General features: G+C 40.9%; 1 protein-coding gene across 2 annotated transcripts in view; it reads right to left on the bottom strand.

Moving 5' to 3' along the window:
* BPIFC (BPI fold containing family C) overlaps positions 1-23008 on the bottom strand; it is a 68704-nt gene that overhangs the window by 29114 nt on the left and 16582 nt on the right. The window contains exons 8-14 of one of the 2 annotated variants that reach the window (XM_054240628.2): positions 16992-17120; positions 15613-15768; positions 15412-15475; positions 13150-13210; positions 8590-8681; positions 6777-6953; positions 5246-5299 (exon numbers count right to left, since the gene is read on the bottom strand). In XM_054240628.2, the coding sequence (XP_054096603.2) occupies positions 5246-5299; positions 6777-6953; positions 8590-8681; positions 13150-13210; positions 15412-15475; positions 15613-15768; positions 16992-17120 (733 nt within the window). The remainder of the gene's footprint in view (positions 1-5245; positions 5300-6776; positions 6954-8589; positions 8682-13149; positions 13211-15411; positions 15476-15612; positions 15769-16991; positions 17121-23008) is intronic. The other variant, XM_078339173.1, reaches the window with a different exon arrangement.

The raw sequence follows: 23008 nt of genomic DNA, 5'->3' as shown, positions 1-23008 counted from the left end.
ATGAACAAAGTCTCCAAGAAATGTGGGACTATGTGAAAAGACCTAACCTACGTTTGATAGGTGTACCAGAAGGGGACGAAGAGAATGAATCCCAGCTGGAAAATACTCTTCAGGACATCATCCAGGAAAATTTCCCCCACCTAGCAAGACAAGCCAACACTCAATTGCAGGAAATACAGAGAACACCACAAAGATATTCCGCAAGAAGAGCAACCCCAAGGCACATAATCGTCAGATTCAACAGGGTTGAAATAAAGGAGAGAATACTAAGGGCAGCCAGAGAGAAAGGTCGGGTCACCCACAAAGGGAAGCCCATCAGACTCACAGCAGATCTCTCGGCAGAAACACTACAAGCCAGAAGAGAGTGGGGGCCAATATTCAACATTCTTAAAGAAAAGAACTTTCAACCCAGAATTTCATATCCAGCCAAATTGAGCTTCAGAAGTGAAGGAAGAATAAAATCCTTTGCGAACAAGCAAGTACTCAGAGATTTTGTCACCACCAGGCCTGCTTTACAAGAGCTCCTAAAAGAGGCACTACACATAGAAAGGATCAATCAGTACCAGCCATTCCAAAATCACACTGAATGCTAAAGAGCTTCAACATAATGAAGAATCTACAACAACTAACAGGCAAAACAGCCACTTAGCATCAAAATGGCAGTATCAAATTCACACATAACAATATTAACCCTAAATGTAAATGGACTAAATGCACCAATCAAAAGACACAGACTGGCAAATTGGATAAAAATCCAAAACCCATCAGTGTGCTGTATCCAGGAAACCCATCTCACATGCAAGGATACACAAAGGCTCAAAATAAAGGGATGGAGGAAGATTTACCAAGCTAATGGAAAGCAAAAAAAAGCAGGAGTTGCAATTCTCATCTCTGATAAAATAGACTTTAAAGCAACAAAGATAAAAAGAGACAAAGAAGGCCATTACATAATGGTAAAAGGATCGATACAACAAGAAGAGCTAACGATCCTAAACATATATGGACCCAACACAGGAGCACCCAGATACATAAGGCAAGTTCTTAATGACTTACAGAAGGACTTAGACTCCCACACAATAATAGTGGGAGACTTTAACACTCCACTGTCAATACTAGACAGATCAACCAGACAGAAAATCAACAAGGATACCCAGGGCTTGAACTCAGACCTGGAGCAAGCAAACCTGGTGGACATTTACAGAACTCTCCACCCCAAATCCACAGAATACACATTCTTCTCAGCACCACATCACACCTACTCTAAAATTGACCACATAATTGGAAGTAAAGCACTGCTCAACAAATGCAAAACAACTGAAATCATAACAAACAGCCTCTCAGACCATAGTGCAATCAAGTTAGAACTCAGAATTCAGAAACCGACCCAGAACCGCACAGCTTCATGGAAACTGACCAACTGGCTCTTGAATGTTGACTGGGTAAACAACGAAATGAAGGCAGAAATAAAGAAGTTCTTCGAAACCAATGAGAATGAAGACACAACGTGCCAGAACCTCTGGGACACATTTAAAGCAGTCTCTAGAGGAAAGTATATAGCAATAAGTGCCCATATGAGGAGAATGGAGAGATCCAAAATTGACACCCTATCGTCAAAATTGAAAGAGCTAGAGGAGCAAGATCAAAAACACTCAAAACCCAGCAGAAGACAAGAAATTACTAAGATCAGAGCTGAGCTGAAGGAGATTGAGACACGAAAAACCCTTCAAAAAATCAATAAATCCAAGAGCTGGTTTTTTGAAAAGATCAACAAAATAGACAGACCACTAGCCAGATTGATTAAAAAGAAAAGAGAGAACAACCAAATAGATGCAATAAAAAATGATAAAGGGGAAATCACCACAGATTCCACAGAAATTCAAACCATCATCAGAGAATATTACAAACAACTCTATGCACATAAACTAGTAAACCTGGAAGAAATGGATAAATTCCTGGACTCCTGTGTCCTCCCAAGCCTAAACCAGGAGGAAGCTGAAACTATGAATAGACCAATAACAAGGTCTGAAGTTGAGGCAGCAATTAAGAGCCTACCTCACAAAAAAAAACCAGGTCCAGATGGGTTCACAGCCGAATTCTACCAGACACACAAGGAGGAGCTGGTACCATTCCTTCTAAAACTATTTCAAACAATCCAAAAAGAGGGAATCCTTCCCAAATCATTTTATGAGACCAACATCATCCTGATACCAAAACCCGGCAGAGACCCAACGAGAAAAGAAAACTTCAGGCCAATATCCATGATGAACATAGATGCAAAAATCTTCAATAAAATATTGGCAAGCCGATTGCAACAGCAAATCAAAAAACTTATTCATCATGATCAAGTAGGATTCATCCCAGGGATGCAAGGCTGGTTCAACATACGCAAGTCTATCAACGTAATTCACCACATAAACAGAACCAAAAACAAAAACCACATGATTATCTCAATTGACGCAGAGAAGGCATTTGACAAAATTCAACAGCCCTTTATGCTAAAAACCCTCAATAAACTCGGTATCGATGGAATGTATCTCAAAGTAATAAAAGCTATTTATGACAAACCAACAGCCAATATCATACTGAATGGGCAAAAACTGGAAGCATTCCCTTTGAAATCTGGTACTAGACAAGGATGCCCTCTCTCACCACTCCTATTCAATATAGTACTGGAAGTTCTAGCCAGAGCAATCAGGCAAGAAAAAGAAATAAAGGGTATTCAAATAGGAAAGGTGGAAGCCAAATTGTCTCTATTTGCAGACGACATGATAGTATACCTAGAAGACCCCATCGCCTCAGCCCAAAAACTCCTGAAACTGATAAACAACTTCAGCAAAGTCTCAGGATATAAAATCAATGTGCAAAAATCACAAGCATTCGTCTACACCAAAAACAGACTTAAAGAAAGCCAAATCAAGAGCGAACTGCCATTCGCAATTGCTACAAAAAGAATAAAATACCTTGGAATACAACTCACAAGGAACGTAAGGGACCTCTTCAAGGAGAACTACAAACCACTGCTCAACGAAATCAGAGAGGACACAAACAGATGGAGAAACATTCCATGTTCATGGTTAGGAAGAATTAATATCGTGAAAATGGCTATACTGCCCAAAGTAATTTACAGAATCAACGCTATCCCCATCAAGCTACCATCGACTTTCTTCACAGAACTGGAAAAAACCACCATGAACTTCATATGGAACCAAAAGAGAGCCCGCATAGCCAAGTCAATTCTAAGCAAAAAGAACACAGCGGGGGGCATCACACTACCGGATTTCAAACTATACTACAAGGCTACAGTAATCAAAACAGCATGGTACTGGTACCAAAACAGAGATATAGACCAATGGAACAAAACAGAGGCACCGGAGGCAACACAACATACATACAACTATACAATCTTTGATAAACCTGACAAAAACAAGCAATGGGGCAAGGATTCCATGTTTAACAAATGGTGTTGGGAAAACTGGCTAGCCATGTGCAGAAAGCAGAAACTGGACCCCTTCCTGACACCTTACACTAAAATTAACTCCAGATGGATTAAAGACTTAAACATAAGACCTGGCACCATAAAAACCCTAGAAGGAAATCTAGGCAAAACTATCCAGGACATAGGAGTAGGCAAGGACTTCATGAAAAAAACACCAAGAGCATTGGCAACAAAAGCCAAAATAGACAAATGGGACCTAATGAAACTCCACAGCTTCTGCACGGCAAAAGAAACAGTCACTAGAGTGGATCGGCAACCAACAGAATGGGAAAAAATTTTCGCAGTCTACCCATCTGACAAAGGGCTGATATCCAGAATTTACAAACAACTCAAGCAGATTTACAGGAAAAAAACAAACAAGCCCATTCAAAAGTGGGCAAAGGATATGAACAGACACTTTACGAAAGAAGACATATATGAGGCCAACAATCATATGAAAAAATGCTCATCGTCACTGGTCATCAGAGAGATGCAAATCAAAACCACATTGAGATACCATCTCACGCCAGTTAGAATGGCGATCATTAAAAAATCTGGAGACAACAGATGCTGGAGAGGATGTGGAGAAAAAGGAACACTTTTACACTGTTGGTGGGAGTGTAAATTAGTTCAACCATTGTGGAAGACAGTGTGGCGATTCCTCAAGGCCTTAGAAATAGAAATTCCATTTGACCCAGCAATCCCATTACTGGGTATATATCCAAAAGACTATAAATCGTTTTACTATAAGGACACATGTACCCGAATGTTCATTGCAGCACTGTTTACAATAGCAAAGACCTGGAATCAACCCAAATGCCCATTGATAATAGACTGGATTGGAAAAATGTGGCACATATACACCATGGAATATTATGCAGCAATCAGAAATGATGAGTTCGTGTCGTTTGTAGGGACATGGATGAATCTGGAAAACATCATCCTCAGCAAACTGACACAAGAACAGAAAATGAAACACCGCATATTCTCACTCATAGGTGGGTGATGAAAAATTAGAACACATGGACACAGAAAGGGGAGTACTAAACACTGGGGTCTATTGGGGGGAAAAGGGGAGGGCCAGTGGGAGGGGGAGGTGGGGAGGGATAGCCTGGGGAGAAATGCCAAATGTGGGTGAAGGGGAGAAGAAAAGCAAAGCACACTGCCATGTGTGTACCTACGCAACTGTCTTGCATGCTCTGCTCATGTACCCCAAAACCTATAATCCAATAAAAAATTAAAAAAAAAAAATAATAAAAAAAAAAATAAAACTCATCACCAATGGCTGGGCGCAGTGGCTCATGCCTGTAATCCCAGCATATTCAGAGGCTGAGGCAGATGAATCATTTGCGATCAGGGTCCCACTAATTCCACATTATGTTGTACAATTATTTCATTATATATTATAATATAATAATAATAGAAATAAAGTACACAATAAATATAAAAAAAAAAAGAATTAAATCCTCCACTTACATTAATAAATCCTTTATTTAAACAAATTATTTCAAGTGTGGTAGAACATTGTGGAAGGCACAGGTGATTTATTTTGTGAACTTACAGTTATACTCTAACTTGTGTGCTAATTGCACTTCAACGTGTACTGTTCAGTAAATATTTGTGGATACTTGATAAAGAGAAAAAACTCCCAAGAATAGACAGAGGGGCTTAAGTGTGGACCAAAATTGAATACATAGAACTCACAAGTCTTGCAGAAGTAATTGCAGTGGAGCCAAATACACTATCGAGACTCAAACCCTGAGCACTTACCCGGGAGAGCACATTGCCAAGGCCTTGAGAGTTTTGAACAAAGTGGTTGGAAATCTGGAAAAGAAAGTCCATTATGTCACTGTTAGGATTTTATCTGGATTGTCTACTCAGGGAAAAATGTAGTGTTCCCTACAATTTTCTGAACTGTGAAGCTGTTACACCATAAAATATTCAGTGTTTAAAGGTGACCTGTCATTTTATAGCCCAATCATAGGGAATCCAAGGTTCAGGGAAGTAAAGTGACTTGCCCAAGGTCACACAGGAAGTTATATTTCTTTTAACTCTGGGAACGATACAGTCTATCGTTAATGACTATAGAGTGTTTACATATGAATTGTATGAATATAATACAAAAATCTTTTATTGATACATATATATGTATAACATTTTCTGTGTACTTATTCTACAGTCATTAACAATAAGTCTTGTGTTATTGTCCTCACTTTTGAGGATTACTGAGATACAGGATGCTTACATAATTTACCTTTGCAGATGCATGATTTTCAAGTCTGCAGCTCCTAGAATTGTCTAATTCTCAGCATAGTACGGTAGTCACTGCTGCATACTTACCATTTTGAACATAAGCGTTACAATTACTTATATAATTAAGATATAGAATGAGAAGATTTAAAAAGAGATGCTCAAAAAAGTTTTTGGTTGACTGGCTAGAGACAGTGCTGTCATTATGAAAAGGAGGTGCATGACAGAATCAATGAATATCTCTATTAATACTGATCACTGTAGATAAACCAGCTGTAATTGCAACAAGGATAACTCTTTAAGTTAGCATAATACAGGGAATAATGATGATGATGATGATTAAAAGCAACAGTTATATAGCACTTATTCTGCGTTGGGCATTGGTCTGAATGTTTGACATGTATTTAAACCTTGTAATGCCCACATAATCTCTGAGTATGGAATTATTATTATCTGCCTTTTCCAGATGAAGAAATCCTGGCATATAGAAGTTAAATAAAGTGCAATTACCTCTAAGGTCACAGGCAATAAATGATGGAAAGGGGACTTGATATTATTTGAGATTAATCTAGAACAGTGGTAAGTGGTGAAGTATCATGAAAAAACAATTTTAGCAGAACTGGAAACCTGGCAACTCCCCAGCTAATACATCTTGAACATCTATAATCTGAATATGTGAAATTCCCAGTGCTTCAAAATCCAACGACTAAATGCTAACATGATACTCAAAGAAAATGTTTATTGTAACATTTTACATTTTGGATTTTCGGATTAGGGCTGCTTAACTGGTAACTGTAAATAATGCAAATATTCCCAAATCTGACAAAATCTGACATCCAGAATACTTCTGGTCCCAAGTATTTTGGATAAGGGATGCTCAACTCGTAACAATGGTCATTCCACAATTCCTTCATTCCTTCACTGTCTTGGCGGGAGTGAGACCCTGAAAAGGCCCAGGAATCAAAATTATGATATACAAATCCTATAACAGGATACTTGTAAAAAGGCTGAATGATGGTGCCCATTGACATCCTCAATTAACTTTCCTCACCTCTTTGGTGGAGAGAGTGACATTGAAAGCCCCAGCTGTGAAATAAGCAAATGATGCAGATTTAAAGAAATACTCGGCAATTCCTATGTAGAGCATGGAGTTGCTGCGTTCTGGGAGCAAAAAGGGAACTGGGGAGAAGTAGGGGTCAACAAGGTTTTCCAGCGGGTAGAATACACCCTGTGAGAAAACAGAGAGAAAGGCCAGTGTATTAGGTGAAAACTCAAATTCTAAGACTAAGAAGGTTGACCCTCTGAAGTCAGAATAATTCCAGAAGTGTGGGCCGAGCATGGTGGCTCATGCCTATAATCATAGCATTGAGGTGTGTGGATCACTGGAGCCCTGGAGTTTGAATTGATTGAATGATTGTTTTTCCATGATCAACCTGGGCTATATGGCAGGCTCCGTCTCTATAAAAAATACAAAAATTAGCCAGGTGTGGTGGCATGCACCTGTAGTTCCAGCTACTTGGGAGGCTTGAGCCAGGGAGGCTGAAGCTGCCGTGAACTGTGACTGTGCCATTGCACTCCAGCCTGGGTGACAGAGGGGGATCTTGCCAAAAAGAAGAAGAGGAAGAGGAAGAAGAATTATTCTAGAAACTCGGTAAGGATGACAAACTGATAAGGCCTTCTGACTCCTTGACCAGTGACTATATTTTAAAGCTCTGATGATTCTCGAGCATATTTAGGTGTATCTGTTCACTCCGGGGTTATAATCCAATGAGAATCCTTGTTCAAACTTTTCTCAGACAAAGAAGGAGGTACATTTAGCTGGAAGGACACCTCTGACTAGTTCTTGAGGTGCCATGTAGTGGTATCAAACACTTGACCTTCAAAATCTGTGTCTGCTGAGTACCTGAGGAATCATAGAAAGAAGGACCCAAGAATCCAAATGGTTTAAAGCATTTTTGTGGCGTATTTCAGCACTGCTCTTGTTAGCTATAGGGTGTTATTACAAAATCCTGTCTTGTCCAACATTGAACTGAGTTAAAAGATTCTGAAGAGTGAAATATAAGCCAATATGCACTTTAAAAGACAATGATATTAGCTTTGGGGCAAAATTAAACATAAGCACAATGATTGTTTTTCTATTATCAGTGAACACTGTTTCCATGTGCTTATGGCCCTGATAGAGGTCAGCAGCCCTCAGTTAAATCCACTGACCTAACACTTAGGAATAGAAGTGCCAATGTGTACTATCTACTGATGTGTTAAATTCCAATAAATGCAGACCACTCTACTTGCTGCCTCCTAACCTCAAACCTACTCCTAGAGGCAAAGACATATGATACTTCTGAAAAGGGCAGACATATGTTGTACAATACAATCATTTGCCTATCAAGAACACATTCAAGAGTCTTTCGAAAAGGTGTAAACATGAGGGAGTTGCATGAAAGAAAATGAAATTATTTGAAGAGCATGTATGTGTATTTCCTTCTGTACATAAACATTTTTTTTCTTTTCTTGAGACAGAGTCTTGCTCTGTCATCCAGGCTGGAATGCAGTGGTACCATCTTGGCTCACTGCAACCCCTGCCTTCCAGGTTGAAGCAATTCTCCTGCCTCAGCCTTCTGAACAGCGGGGAATACAGGCATGTGCCACCACACCTGGCTAATTTTTGTGTTTTTAATTGAGATGGGGTTTCACCATGTTGGCCAGGCTGGTCTCAAACTCCTGGCCCCAAGTGATCCACCTGCCTGGGCCTCCCAAAGTGCTGAGATTGTAGGTGTGAGCCACTGTGCCTTGTCCATAATCACTGTTTTCTAAATACTGGCTGTTGACAGCCAGGCTGAGGATTCTGAAGATGATAAAGTTACCTTCAAGTTCAGGTCAAGGTAGTTCTCAGTAATTTCTGGAGAACTGATTAGGGAGTAATCCAGCAGAGTATAGTTGTCAATCCTGGTTAAAACTAAATAACCAACAAAGAAAAAAGAAAATCCATATTCATTAAAAGCATAATATAATATATGAATGATGTCTATCTAGAACAATATAATTTTAAATTCTCTGTTTAAAAGATCAATTCCTGCTTTTCATAAGTAATACAAGTTATCTTTTAAAAACCCAGGAAAAGTAGATAAATCAATAGAAGAAAGTGAACATTTCTTTCCAATCATATTACTCTGAGAGAAACATCACTAAAATTTTGGTTTGCAGTGGGTCCCCTTATCTGCAGGGAATATGTTCCAAGACCCACAGTGGAAGCCTGAAACCGTGGACAGTACCAACCCCTATATATACTGCAATAAAAGGAACGTGAATGTGAATGTGGTTTCTCTTTGTGTCAAATTCACAGTTAGATACTGAACATTTTTAAACCACAGTTGACCATGGGTAACTCAAACTGCAGAAATCAAAACTGCAGATAAGGGAGGACTGCTATATACCTTTCTAGGTACACACATATACAAACACACAAAATGCATGTATAGTTGTTGTTTTTCTTTGTTTTTTTTTGTTTGTTTGTTTTTGAGACAGAGTCAGGCTGGAGTACAGTGGTGCAATCTTGGCTCACTGCCACCTCTGCCTCCTGGGTTCAAGAGATTTTCTTGCTTCAGCCTCCCCAGTAGCTGGGATTACAGGCACCCGCCATCATGCGTGGCTAATTTTTGTATTTTTAGTAGAGATGGGGTTTCACCGTGTTGGCCACGCTGGTCTTGAACTCCTGACCTCAAGTGAGACACCCACCTCAGCCTCCCAAAGTGCAGAGATTAGAGGCATGAACCACTGTGCCCAGCCATATATATATATATATATTTTTTTTTTAAAAGGAAATTAGTACATATACAAAACTTAAATCAACATTTAGCTGTACATATTGGGTTGGTATAATGAAAGACTTTTCAGTTGCATGCTATAAACTGCAGTTAGAACTTCATTTTTTTAAATAAGGAGTATGCATTACTGTTGTCATTAAAAATATTTCTAATAACAGATTGTGTGAGAGAAAATAAAATTCACTAAATTGGAGAAGTCAAGGAAATTCTTATGCATAGTGCTACTAATTCAAATAACCTTATGTGTTATCATTTTCAGAATAAAGCAGAAGTCAAGGGGACCAGGGTACAGTGCTGGGTGAAGCTCTGGGTGAAGTTCCAGAAAGCACAGATTTTAGTGTCTGAAGCTAGCTGTATGTGCAGTGACGAGAGGCTTTGGAGAGCTGCTTTCCTGATCACCATCACGTGTTCTACAATCTGAAGACCTACTCCTTGTTCTACAGAAAGTTAGCTGAGCATCAAGCCTTCTCTCTTCTTGCATGCCACAGAGGGAGATGAAAAGCAAGAAGAGATGAAGTGTCTTGCTAAGATAAAGGAACAATATTATCCTAAGCCACCACTGTTTTTATTTTTCACCTTTTTTTGTTTTGAGACAGTCTTGCTCTGTCACCCAGGCTGGAGTGCAGTGGTGTGATCTCAGCTCACTGCAACCTCTGCAACTCGGATTCAAGCAATTCTTCTGACTCAGCCACCCGAGTAGCTGAGATGACAGGCATGCGCCACCATGTCCGGCTAATTTTTGTATTTTTAGTAGAGACAGGGTTTCACCCTGTTGGCCAGGCTGGTCTTGAACTCCTGGCCTCAAGTGATTCACTTGCCTCAGCTTCCCAAAGTGCAAGGATCATGGGTATGAGCCACTATGCCTGGCTATTGCCAGTTTTTAAAATGCTTTTAAGTCCTAAATCCGAGGGGGGCAGGACGGTAATCATTTCACGGGTGAGGTGAGTGAGGCTCAGAGGTGAAGGAACTTGCTCAAGTAAAGCTAGAACATGGGAATCCTTGGCTGTTTCTTTCTTCACTACATCTCTTTTTCTTTCCCTACATCTCCAATCCATTCTATTTCTTTCATCCATCTGCATCCATTTATCAGTCTAATATATAGATTTATGAGACAGAGTCTCATTCTGCCACCCAGACTGGAGCGGAGTGGCATGATCTTGGTTCACTGCAGCCTCAACCTCCTGGGTTCAAGTAATCCTCCTACCTCAGCCTCCCCATAGCTGGGACCACAGGCGCACGCTACCATGCCTGGCTGATTAAAAAAAATTTTTTTTTAAATAGAGACAAGGTCTCACTATGTTGCCCAGGCAGGTCTTGAACTCCTGACCTCAAGCAATCCTCCCACCTTGACCTCCCAAAGTGCTGGGATTACAGGAGTGAGCCACTGCACCTATATTTCTTAACTTAATGGGCTAGGTGTTGTGTCTGATGCTGGGAGCACAGAGGTGAGTCGAAGTTCCTGCACCCAAGGAAATCATAGACTTGGCGAGGAGACAGACGTTATCAATAGGAAGTTATAATACAGCATAGCAAGGGCTGATCTAAACTGAGCTCCTGATGGTCCTGCTACAAACTTGTTCTTATGTTCTTTCTCATCTCAATAAATGCTAAATCTATTCTTCCAATTTTCCAGTTGCTGAGGGCTTTACCCACCAAAGTCACCCTTTACTCCTCTCACGACCCACATGTGATTTGTTGGACAAATACCACTGTCTTGCCCTTTGAGGTATGTCCAGCATCCCAACATGCCTTACCGTCTCCATCACTCCACCCTAGGCCAGCCAACATCATTACTTGTGTGGGTCACCGCACTCACCTCTTAAGTAGTCTCCTTGCTTTCGACCTTGACCCCCTTCCTTTCTGTCTATTTTAGCACAGAAACCAGACTGATCTCCCTAAACTGTAAGTTAGGTCATGCCGGCCTTACTCTTCAAAGACATCCCATCTTAGACTAAGGGGTGGACTTTGCAGTCCCTACACAGCCCTGAAGATCAAACCATCCCTTTTCCCCATCTCTGGCCTGCTTCCCCCGACCCCTGCTCCTAGTGTGTCCTCACAGCCTTCCCAGCACACTTGAGATATTCAGCTTCAGGGTCTTTAAAGTGCTTGCAGTTTCCTCAATCTGGAATCTTCATCTAGATTGAACAGCAGCTCACTTTCTACTGCACTTGGGTCCTTCCAGTAATGCCACCTGCTCAGTGGTGGCTTTCCTGGTCACCCTCTCTAGAATGGAAATTCCTCTTCAGCTCCTCCACTGCTTTATTCTTCTTCTTACCACTTATCACTGCCATAACATAGATTTTACTTATTTCACTTGCTTGCTGTCTGTCTCCTCCCACTAGTCCCATGAGGGCAGGTATGTCTGTTGCCTAGGAATATTGCTGCATCTCCAGCACCAAGAACACTGCTCAGTCTATTTCAGGTGCTCAGCATGCCACTGGGTGAATGAATGGATGGAGTGCAAAGAGAGAGAGATGTCCAAAGTATCATGTGAGCATAGAAGAGTCATAACTTATGGAGTGGGGGCTGTCAGGTAAGGTTTTCTAGAAAAGGCTGTGCCTGAACTGGGTCTTAAGTATAAAGAGGAGAGAACACAACATATAAAGAGGAATAGAGAATGGCAAGGATTCAATCCTCCAGGGTTTAGTACAGTCCTGGCTAAACTGCAGGTTTAGAAATGGGCACTCAACACATATCTGTTAAAGCAGTGGTCCCCAACTTTTTTGGCACCAGGGACCAGTTTAATGGAAGATGATTTTTCCTGGACTGGGGTTGAGGGGATGATTACGCGATGAAACTGCTCCACTTCAGATCATCAGGCATGAGATTCTCATAAGGCATACGCAATCTAGATCCCTTGTATGAGCAGTTCACAATAGGGTTTGCACTCCTGTGAGAATCTAATGCTGCCGCTGATCTGAAGGAGGTGGAGCTCAGGCAGTAATGCTCAGTTGCCTGCCCACTGTTCACCTCCTGCTGTGCGGTCCAGTTCCTAACCAGTCTGTGGCCCAGGGACTGGGGACTCCTGTGCTAAAGGAATGAAATGATGGAGGTGAGAGGAAGGTCTTCCAGGCAGAGAAGACAGCAAAAGCAAAGGCAAGGGGCAAGCAGAGCAGTGAAAGCAGTTTGATTGCTGGGGCAGAGAAAGGTAAAGAGAAAAATGAAGTAGAGAGAGGTAAGGAGGAGATGGGGTGTGGTGAGTCTTGTGGTCCATGCTAAGGTGTGTGGACTTGATGCTCAGGGCAGCCACTGTAGGCTGAGGACCGGAGAATAACCTGGTCAAGATTAGTGTTACTCCCTCTGAAGAGAAGGGATGTAGTGCCACAGCTTGGGTTAGTGCTCATGAAGGTTGAATTTCTGGACCTACATCTCATCCCCTGGAGCCACCCCTCTTGCAGCAGTGAAGTTAGTTATTAACCAAAGAGTGCATGCCCTATGCACAAGGCACGCCCTCCCATGAACCTTTCTGGGGCTCTAATTTGCAGAATATGAAGCAGGATGAAGAGCCTGAACTATACTGCCTTGTATAGCAAACCCAGAGAGTGCCAGCTTCTGAAAGTGGGAAGACAACCACCTGGAAAAGACAGTTCTAAGACTCACCCTCCAGTGTGCTGAGGTTGGCATTTAGTGCTTCGACTTCATTTGCAATAATAGGACAGAGCTGGCCACAAAGGAATAAAAAATAAAAGTTACCGTGTTGTACTGGAAACCCTTATTGATGGACAAACAGAGGCCTTCTGGTTAGCCGTCATTATTCCTTCAGTCATTGAGACTTTCCCTTAAATTTGTTGATGTCTATGGGGCTCACATTATGTAGGTATGGGTGGTATGTCACTGAATGCCAGCTCCACTTTGTAGCAACTGGGACTGTTCCCCAGTCAGCCCTGTAGGGAGTGCGTGAGCCCTTGGCTTTTCTCCCTGTGACATGATAGGGCATGTGCTCCAGTCCATGCAGTTACAGCTGAGGAACCTGCTGCTGGAGCTGCTGTGTCTTTCCTCACTGCCGGGGGTGCTGCCAGCTTGCCATCTCCTCTAGGAGCAGCTGCATGCCCTGCTTTGAATGCTTAGAGCTGAAGCTTTTGCTTTCTCCCTGGGCTAGGTGGAGAGCACATTATATCAGAGATCTATTTTGAGATCTATTTTGTTGCCACCTTTTTGGAATTTGAAAATTAGTCTTGAGTCAGACTGATATTTTGCCTGGAAGGAAGGGGCATAGGTATCAGCACTGATGTGCCTCTTGTGCGCTCATTGATGCACTTAGCATAGTGCTTCCAGCAGAGGCTTGCGTGCCTGGGGCCTAGGGTTGAATTCACTGGCAAGTTAGTTGTACTCTTTGATCTCAGTTTCCACATTTGCAACATCTGCATGGGGATAATAATTATATTCATCTCATCAAGTTGTTGTGAGTAGAAATGGAAGTAATTCGTGTAAAATTGCCTAGCTCATAGTAAGCACTCAACAGGCGTTATCTGTTGTTGTTTTAGCCCCATTTCATCTTCACTACAGCCTTGTGGGGGAGGGCATGACTGTCCCCTGATTACAGATGGGAAAACCAAAGCTTAGAGAGGTTAAGTGAGTTGCCAGGTGTTACCTAACTAGGATTTGAACTCCCATGGTCTCAGCATTCTTTTCTATCTTGCAGTGGCACAGAGAGAATCATGGAAGCATCTGTTATCTTTAAGCCATATGTCAATTTCAGGCAAACTTAATTATTGGCTTCTGTGACATAACTCATTCTTTGCTGGCCTGCTGTCAGAGACCAAAGGACTGTGCCTTGATTCAAACAGGAGAATGATCAAGTTTGGGTGCTTGAGGATGACAGTGCATTTTGCCAGGGAGTCTGTAATGTGCACATTCATTGGCTCTCAGCATGTCAGGTAAGGATAGAAAAGGACCATAAGGCTTCAGCATCCTGCACAGCTGTGCCACCTCCAAGATGAGCTGCTTGATGCTTCTGAGGGTTGATTTCCTTACTGACTTTCATTAAGCACTTAATGTCTGTCAAGCACTGAGCTGAGCACTAGAGAGATGGAGATGGCCAGACACCATCTTTGTCCCTTCTTTTCCAGAAAAGTCTTCCTTCTTTTCTAGTCCTCCTCATCCCTATTCTTATAGGGCAGGATTGGAAAGAGAGTGAATAGCCAATTCCATCTTTCCCTTCTTCAGACACTGACTTCTGAGACTGGAATACTTATAGCTTTGGAAGGCATCTTAATTGATTCTATTTTCTTAACTTAATCCTATTATATTTCCTGAGAATATCTTTTCATATCCTTCATTCCTTACATACACAAATCCTACCTATACCTTAAGATCTAGTTCAAGTTCCGCATCCTCTAAAAATTATCTCCCAGGACACTTCTAGGCCCTATTTCTTTAAAGTTTTCTATTTCTCTGAACCTCTCCTGTTCAATCTAATGATCATGTAAGTACGTACTAAGTTCAAGCACTCGGTTAGTTATTGTTTCAGAAGCCCGAATTTGGCTTTTCTGAATATACAAGTTTATCCCTTTATCCCATTCCCAACAGACCCTAGTCCATGGTAGCTGGGCATGCAATAGGTACATAATAAGTAAATTCTTGTTGGTTGTTTGCCCACCCTATGGTAAGAAATCTGAGAGATGTGCTGTTGTTTTCTTTATCTCTGCCTCCCCAGCACCTACCCAATGTTTGACACATGGTAGGGATTTGAGAAACTGTTATTAAGTCGAAAAGGATACTTAATATATGTGAAAGCGCCTTGGATAGTTCCTAACACACAGTAGGTGCTTAATAAAGGTTCCTTATTAAGAATTAATTAAAGGATGATAGAACTGCTACTGATGGCATTTTACTGGGGTTGTCTAACCTCTAAAGACTCACCATTTCATTTAGGTTCTTTAAAATGGGTTTCTCCATGGGTTCAGCAAATGAGTTATACAGGACACTGGGGAAAAAATGAACAAAAGAGGTTACTTAGAGACCATCCTCAGCCATTTATAAACCTTCCCTAGGTGATGCCTGAATATCCAGCCCCTGGATATTCAGTTGATATTCACGGCCCAACCCGGTGCTCTCACTCACCTGAGTTCTCCGGAAAATGAAACGTGGGCGTGGCTCACTTGGGCATAGCAATCTTGGAGCTTCAGGATAGGATGACCAAAGTCGTTTCGGGTTAGAATAATGATACCAGTAAAGTAGACTCCGGACAGAAACAGATCAGCTCCTCCTGTGTCTTGGCTGTTTAGAGAAAAAGTGCAGGGTTATCTAAGCCTGAGTTAGGCACAGAGATGGATCTTGTTTCTCCGATTACCCAGAGACTTTATACTCCTGGACTGCAGTGACTTTGTCATGTTCACCTCTGACTTCCTTGCACCTGCAACAGGTAGGAGCAGAGTAGGTGCTGAATGAATATTTACAGAACAGATGAAGTACTAAAGATGTGAAAGCTAACAGCTGTTGGGATATTCTAGTTATTTCACCCCGAGTGCTCTGGCCCTGGCAATGATCGAGCTTGTATTGAGCACCCTTCATATACAATGATTGGAGAGAGAAAATAAAAAGTAAGATTGGCAACATTTTATTCAGGAGAGGCATAGATGAAAAAGTAATGCTTAGATGTAGTCTGTGAACTTGTTGGGGGACTGGATTGTGTGTTACTTATTTCCATGTCCCCAAGACTTAGCATGTGGCCTGACGCAGAGTAGGTACTGACTATACAGTTGACGGGTCATTGAATAAATGAATGAATACATGAACCTATGCTGCTGTGGGGAACATGCCATTTCTCTACAATCTGTAAGACTGGAGTTCTTGAGATGGGGATCAATGGTACGTAGTAAGCACTCAGTAAATGGCTGTTGACTGACTTTGTGGATGAATGAATGTGTAATCCTGTGGCACCAGCCTAGGCAGACCTAAACATCATATTCAGAATAGTGGTTTACACATTGTAGCTGGCCTGTAAAAGTACCTTGAACCTGATCCCTTTCTTCTGTACAAGGGTTCAAAGGCCTTCCAGTTGGGTTTGGGCTTAAGCTGACTACCATCCTTCAACCTTCAACCTCTGTGTGAGGTAGGAAGTCTCCATTTCTCATTAGTTACCCCTGCAGATGGGGAAGTGTACTGAATGACTGGCTCAAGATCATGCAGTGATTTGTGGGTGGATCTAAAATGCTGAGCATGCATCTGTTTCTCTGATAGTCAGGGACTTCTAGTTCTTAGAGAATCTCAAATGACATTTGATCACTGGCTCTACCTCTGAGGGAAGAATGTTTTTCACCCCGACTCTCCAGCAGGGATTTCCTAATTTAAAACTCACCTGGAAAAAAGTCCTTTTAAGAAAGATTGTTAATAGTGAGGGAAAGGATCCCAATGCCAAAAACATTGGTGAATTTCTACATTTTCCATTTTTGCTCCACATTCTCCCAGAACAGCTGCAGACATGTCAGTGGAATACTCACAAAATTGGAGACTTGAATTCCCAGTCTGTGCTGATGTTGGCAGTGCCATGGTTGGTTAGTGCTTTGATTCCCACTCCTGGCACAAAAGCCAGTGAGGTATTTGGAAATGAAAAGGCATTGATTTTTATACTGTAAAACCAGAAACAGAAGTTAGGGCAACTCTTCCAGCATATCTCTTCATTCAAGCAAACTGGGAACACAGTCATAGAACTCTTACCACTGAGGCCATTGTGCATTCCTACAGAGAAAAGAACCTCCTGTCTGCAGGGCCATCTCTGGGCACTGCCTCCTAATTCTCCTCAAACTCTTAGCAGGAAGTCCCTCGAATCCATTTGATGAGGGAAATAGGTAAGCTTAGATATATATATATATATATATATATATATATATATATATATATATATATATATATATGTATAATTTTTCTTCTCTCTTTTTTGTTTTTCAGACAGGGTCTCATTTGTCACTCAGGTTGGAGTGCAGTAGTGCGATCATAGCTCACTGCAGCCTTGAACTCCTGGGCTCAGGTAATCCTCCTGACTCAGCCTTCCAAATAGCTGGGTCTTCAGGCATATGCCATCACACTTGGCTAATATATTTTATTTTTTTGTAGAGGCAGCGTTTCACTATGTTGCCCAGGCTGGTCTTAAAATCCCGACCTCCAGTAAGCCTCTTGTCTCAGCCTCCCAAGTGTTGGGATTACAGGCATGAGCCACCTCACCTGGCCTAGAAACACATTTGTAAATAATCAAACAATCTACTTCTTTAGTTTATTTAAAGACAAAAAGAGGCACAACATTGCCATCATTATTTTTCCTTCAGCAGTTCCAGTGTTTCACAAAAGGGGTGATATTCGTATTTTGCATGGCACAGCTTTTTTCATCGAGGACTGTCCCACACTGCAGGACATTTGGTGCATATGCCAGCAGTGTCCCTCCCCACCTGTCATTGAGACAATCAGAAACGTGCCTTCCTCCTGTTTCCAAATGTCCTCTATGTGGACAGTATCTCCACTAGTGGAGAAACTTAAAGAATTTATTTCCCCTAGGATTCTCTGGACTTTCAAAAGGGTAACCAGGAGGCAGTGAGTTGCATGTAATCTGCAAAGGTGGACGGCCACATGCATCATAATAAATTATTATGAACATCTGTTGAGTGATCGCTACCTGCCAGGCATTGCGGTAAGCGCGTTCCATGCCTTAGCTCATTTTAACTCTCACAACAATCCTAGGAGGCAGTTGCTGTTTCTGCAATCCCCATTTCAGAGATAAGGAGATAACAAAAGTGGCTGAAGTCATATATGAGTGGCATAACCAGACCCGGAACCCTCCCTAGTCTGACTTCAGACTGTGCTCTTCACCACAAGGCTATGCTACTTCACATAGTGTGCAAAGAGTGCTTGGCTTGAAGCCAGGTTTAGTATCAGCTGTAAAAACCTGGGCTAGGCACTTAACCACATTCAATCACTCAAAAGAAGTGCTACTCACAAGTGGTTTGGGGAGACAAAATGATTTCATCTGTATATAATTACTGCACCCAAGAAAGGCATTGTTGTAAATGAAGATTAGGAAAAATTCAAAACATAAATGTAATAGCTGATAAGAAAGAATTATTTGCTAATATTTCCTGTCCTATGCATCCTTTCCTACCTATTCTCTGTCACACACCCTGAATCCCACTGTGGGAAGAGAAAGGCAGAGATTAATTGAATATATCTTAGAAATATTTTCCTTTTGATACATGCAGATCTAACCAATTCTTCATAACTGCTGCAGAGCATTTCAAACAGTGGATGTGCCATTTCAAAAAGATCATTCCTATGTTGGTGGACATCTAGGTTCTTTCTACTACTTCTGTATTATTATACACAGTGTCACAGTGAACATTCTCATACATACTGCTTGTGTATATATGCTTCTCTAAGAGGGATGCTGAGAAGTGGAATCGTTGGGTCAAAGAGCATATATATGTTTTTAATATATATAAAGACATATACATATTATATACTGTATTTTGACTGTCCCTTTTCTATGACTAATTATGTTTAGATGCACAAGTACTTACTACGTGTATTACAATTGTATTACAATTGCCTACAGAATTCAGTGCAGCCACGTTATAGAGGCTTGTAGCCTAGGAGCAATAGGCTATTTCATATAGCCTAGGTGTGTAGTTAGCTATACCATCTAGGTTCATGTAAGTACACCCTATAATGCTTGCACAACTATGAAATCACTTAATAAGGCATTTCTCAGAACATATTCCTGTTGTTAAGTGATGGATGAGAGTAATTTAAAATCTTGTAGTACTCACATTTTAAAAAGGGAAGAGAGGTGCAATTAATTTTCTTAATATTTTTACTTAAGCCAATATATCTAAGACATTGTCATATCAATATGTAACCAATATAAAAATTACTAGTGAGATATTTCATTTTTTTAAAAAAGCAAGTCTTCGAAATCTGGTATGTATTTTATAGTCATGATACACCTGAATTCCAACATTGGGTTTTATAAGAGATACATGACCTGTACATGTTTCAGCATCCCAAATCAAAAAATGTTAAGTGCTGACAGGCTGCTCAAAGGAAATGCCCATTGGGGGTGCTGAACTGGGAAGTAAGTATAATGCAAATATTCCAAAATTCAGAACAATTAAAAATTTGCTATTCATCTTGTCCCAAGCATTTTGGAGAAGGGATATTCAACCTGTATTTAGATTTGATAACATTTCAGTTGAAAAAGCAAACTTACAAAATTGTTCCAAACATACTTAAAAGTTTTTCAGTAGCCAAACTGAGCATCAGATTTTCATAATTAAAATTAGTAAAAATTAAATAAGTAAAAATGTACTTCTTCAGTTGTATTAGTTGCATTTAGTGTTTAAGAGCCACCTGTGGCCAGTGGCTACTGTTTGAACAGCACAGGCCTACAATTATTGTGTTGGTTTATCTACCCCCTCCAGCGCTGCATGAGAATACCTGTTTCTCTCCATCTCCACCTACACATGATATTGTACAATTCTTCCTGTACTTTTCTGCTGTGGTATTCTGACTGTACTTAAGAAATTAGTTTTGTAAACATATATTTAATGTCCATCTCTCCCACTGGACTTCATTTATTTTTTATTTTTTTTTTTGAGAGAAGGAAAGAAAAAAAAGGAGTGAAGGAGAGGAAGAAAGGAAGAAAAAGAGGGAGAGAGAATGGAAATGTTGCTTGATTCTAAAAATGGGTATTAATAATGGCCGATCAATATTTCATTTAAACCTATGAGTAGGTGTGATGTGGTATTGACGATAATGTATATTTTGTGTATTTAAAGTGGAGAGCTCTATAAATATCTATTAAGTTTACTTGTTCTGGATCTGAGTTCGAGTCCTGGATATCCTTATTAATTTTCTGTCTTGTTGAGTCTAAGTCTCTTTATAGGTCTTATGTATCTGGGTGTTAGGATCGTTAGCTCTTATTGTTGCATTGATCCCTTTACCACTATATCTTTGTTGCTTTAAAATCTATTTTATCAGATGCGAGAATTGCAACTCCTGCTTTTTATTTATTTATTTATTTTTGCTCTCCATTTGGTTGGTAAATCTTTCTCCACCCCTTTGTTTTGAGTGTTTGTGTATCCTTGCATGTGAAATGGGTCTGGATGTAGCATACTGTTGGGTTTTGGCTATATCTTTTGATTGGGGGATTTAGTCGATTTAAATTTAGGATTACTGCCATTTGATGTTAGCTGGCTGTTTTGTCCATTCGTTGATGTAAATTCTTCTTTATGTTGATGCTCTTTACTTTTTGGTATATTTTTAGAAAGGCCAATACTGGTTGTTCCTTTCTATGTGTAATGCTTCTTTCAGAAGCTCTTGTAAAGCAGGCCTGGTGGTAATAAAATCTCTGAGTACTTGCTTGTTCATAAAAGATTTTATTTTTCCTTCAGTTGTGAAGCTTAGTTTGGCTGGATATGAAATTCGGGGCTCAAGGTTCTGTTCTTTGAGGATGTTGAATATTGGCCCCCACTCTCTTTTGGCTTGTAGGGTTTCTGCTGAGAGATCTGCTGTAAGTCTGATAGGCTTCCCTTTGTGGGTAATCTGACCTTTCTCTCTGGCTGCCCTTAGTATTTTCTCCTTCGTTTCAACCGTGGTGAATCTAACGATTATGTGCCTTGGGGTTGCTCTTCTTGAGGAATATCTTCGTGGTGTTCTCTGTATTACCTGGGGTTGAATATTGTCCTGCTTTGCTAGGTTGGGAAAGTTTTCCTGAATAATATCCTGAAGAATATTTTCCAGCTTGGATTCATTCTCTCCGTCGCATTCAGGTACACCTATCAAACGTAAATAAGGTCTTTTCACATAGTCCCATATTTCTTGGAGACTTTGCTCATTCATTTTTATCCTTTTTTCTCTGTTCTTGTCATCTTGTTTTATTTCATTAAGTTGGACTTCGACCTCTGATATCCTTTCTTCTGCTTGATCAATTCGTGTGTTTAAACCTGTGCATACTTCTCGGAGTTCCCATATTGTATTCTTAAGTTCCATTAATTCACTTATATTCCTCTCTAAATTGTCTATTCTCATTAGGATTTCGTCAAACCTTTTTTCAAAGTTCTTGGTTTCTTTACATTGGGCTACAACATGTTCTTTTAATTCACAGAAGTTTCTTATTATCCACCTCTGAAGGCTGATTCTGTTAATGGAATGCACTCGTCCTCCGACAAGCCTTGTTCCCTTGTTGATGAGGAACTGTGATCCTCTTTAGAGGGAGAGGCATTCTGATTTTGAGTATTCTCAGCCTTTTTATGCTGGTTTCTTCCCATCATTGTAAATTTATCCACCTGTTGTCTTTGTAATTACCAACTTTCAAATTAGGTCTCTGAGTGGACATCCAAGTTGTTAATTCCCAGGGCCGAAATTTGAGCAACCCACTGCACCGGCCAAAACAGTGGTGTTAAGACTGAGGATGCTCTTCTTCCAGGGAATCTCTGGTCTGGCTTCCTTCTTGAGTCCGTAATAGGCGACTCTGCCTTCCCAGAGCTCCAAACATCGGTCAGAAGGGGAAACAGTCCCGTTTACTCTGCACCAAGAGCTGCTGCGCTGAGGTGCTGGCAAAACCGCTGCACCGGCCACAAGAGTTGCGCTGGCGACCTGTGGGGCTCCTCCACTGGGAATCTTCTCCGTGAGCAACAAAAATTTGTCTGAAAGTGTGGCGTCCTCTCGTTCTCTGTGCTTTCACTGGAAGCTGCAATCCCGAGATGTTAGCGATCAGCCATCTTGGATCATTCCTCCCACTGGACTTTAATGGCAGGTATGTTGTTCACTACAATATCCCCTATTCCTTTATCTTTTTTTTTTTTTATACAGGGTCTCTCTGTCCAGGCTGGAGTGCAGTGGTGCAATCATGGCTCACTGCAACCTTGACCTGGGCTTAAGTGATCCTTCCATCTCAGCCTCCCATGTCACTGGAACTACAGGTGTGCACCACCCTGCCTGGCTAATTATTGTATTTTTGGTAGGGGTAGGCTTTTGCCCTGTTGTCCAGGCTGGTCTCAAACTCCTGAGCTCAAGTGATTCTCCCACTTTGGCCTCCCAAAGTGTTGGGATTACAGGCATGACTTGCACCCAGCCTAATATCCCCTATTCCTAGGACATGGCTTGGTATGTAGTAGGTGCTCAATAAATACTTGTTAAATGGCTAACTTTATACAGACCAGGGCCTTATCCAGGAACTTTACCTAAGTCCTCATCTCTCTTCCTCCTTGCCAAAAATCTCTTGGCTTTATAAATGTTATCATTGACATCAGGGGAACAATCACTCCAAAGGGTCAGAATAGCAAGGAAATATCACTGGACTTTTAAAGTTTTGGGGCAGCTTGTGGATCAAAGTCAGACAGAATTCCTTAGAAAAGCTTTTGTTGATGTTAAGTGTATTATTCATTTATTTATTTTTATTTTTATTATTATACAGTAACTTCTACTTGACTCTCCCTTGCTTTTTAAGACTGAGTTCCAGATGACAAAGCTA

This window comes from Callithrix jacchus, chromosome 1 (genome assembly GCF_049354715.1).
Source record: "Callithrix jacchus isolate 240 chromosome 1, calJac240_pri, whole genome shotgun sequence".
In the NCBI taxonomy this organism is placed as follows: domain Eukaryota; kingdom Metazoa; phylum Chordata; class Mammalia; order Primates; family Cebidae; genus Callithrix; species Callithrix jacchus.
Note: the sequence above shows the minus strand (reverse complement) of the source record. Positions and strands in the feature narration are given on the sequence as shown.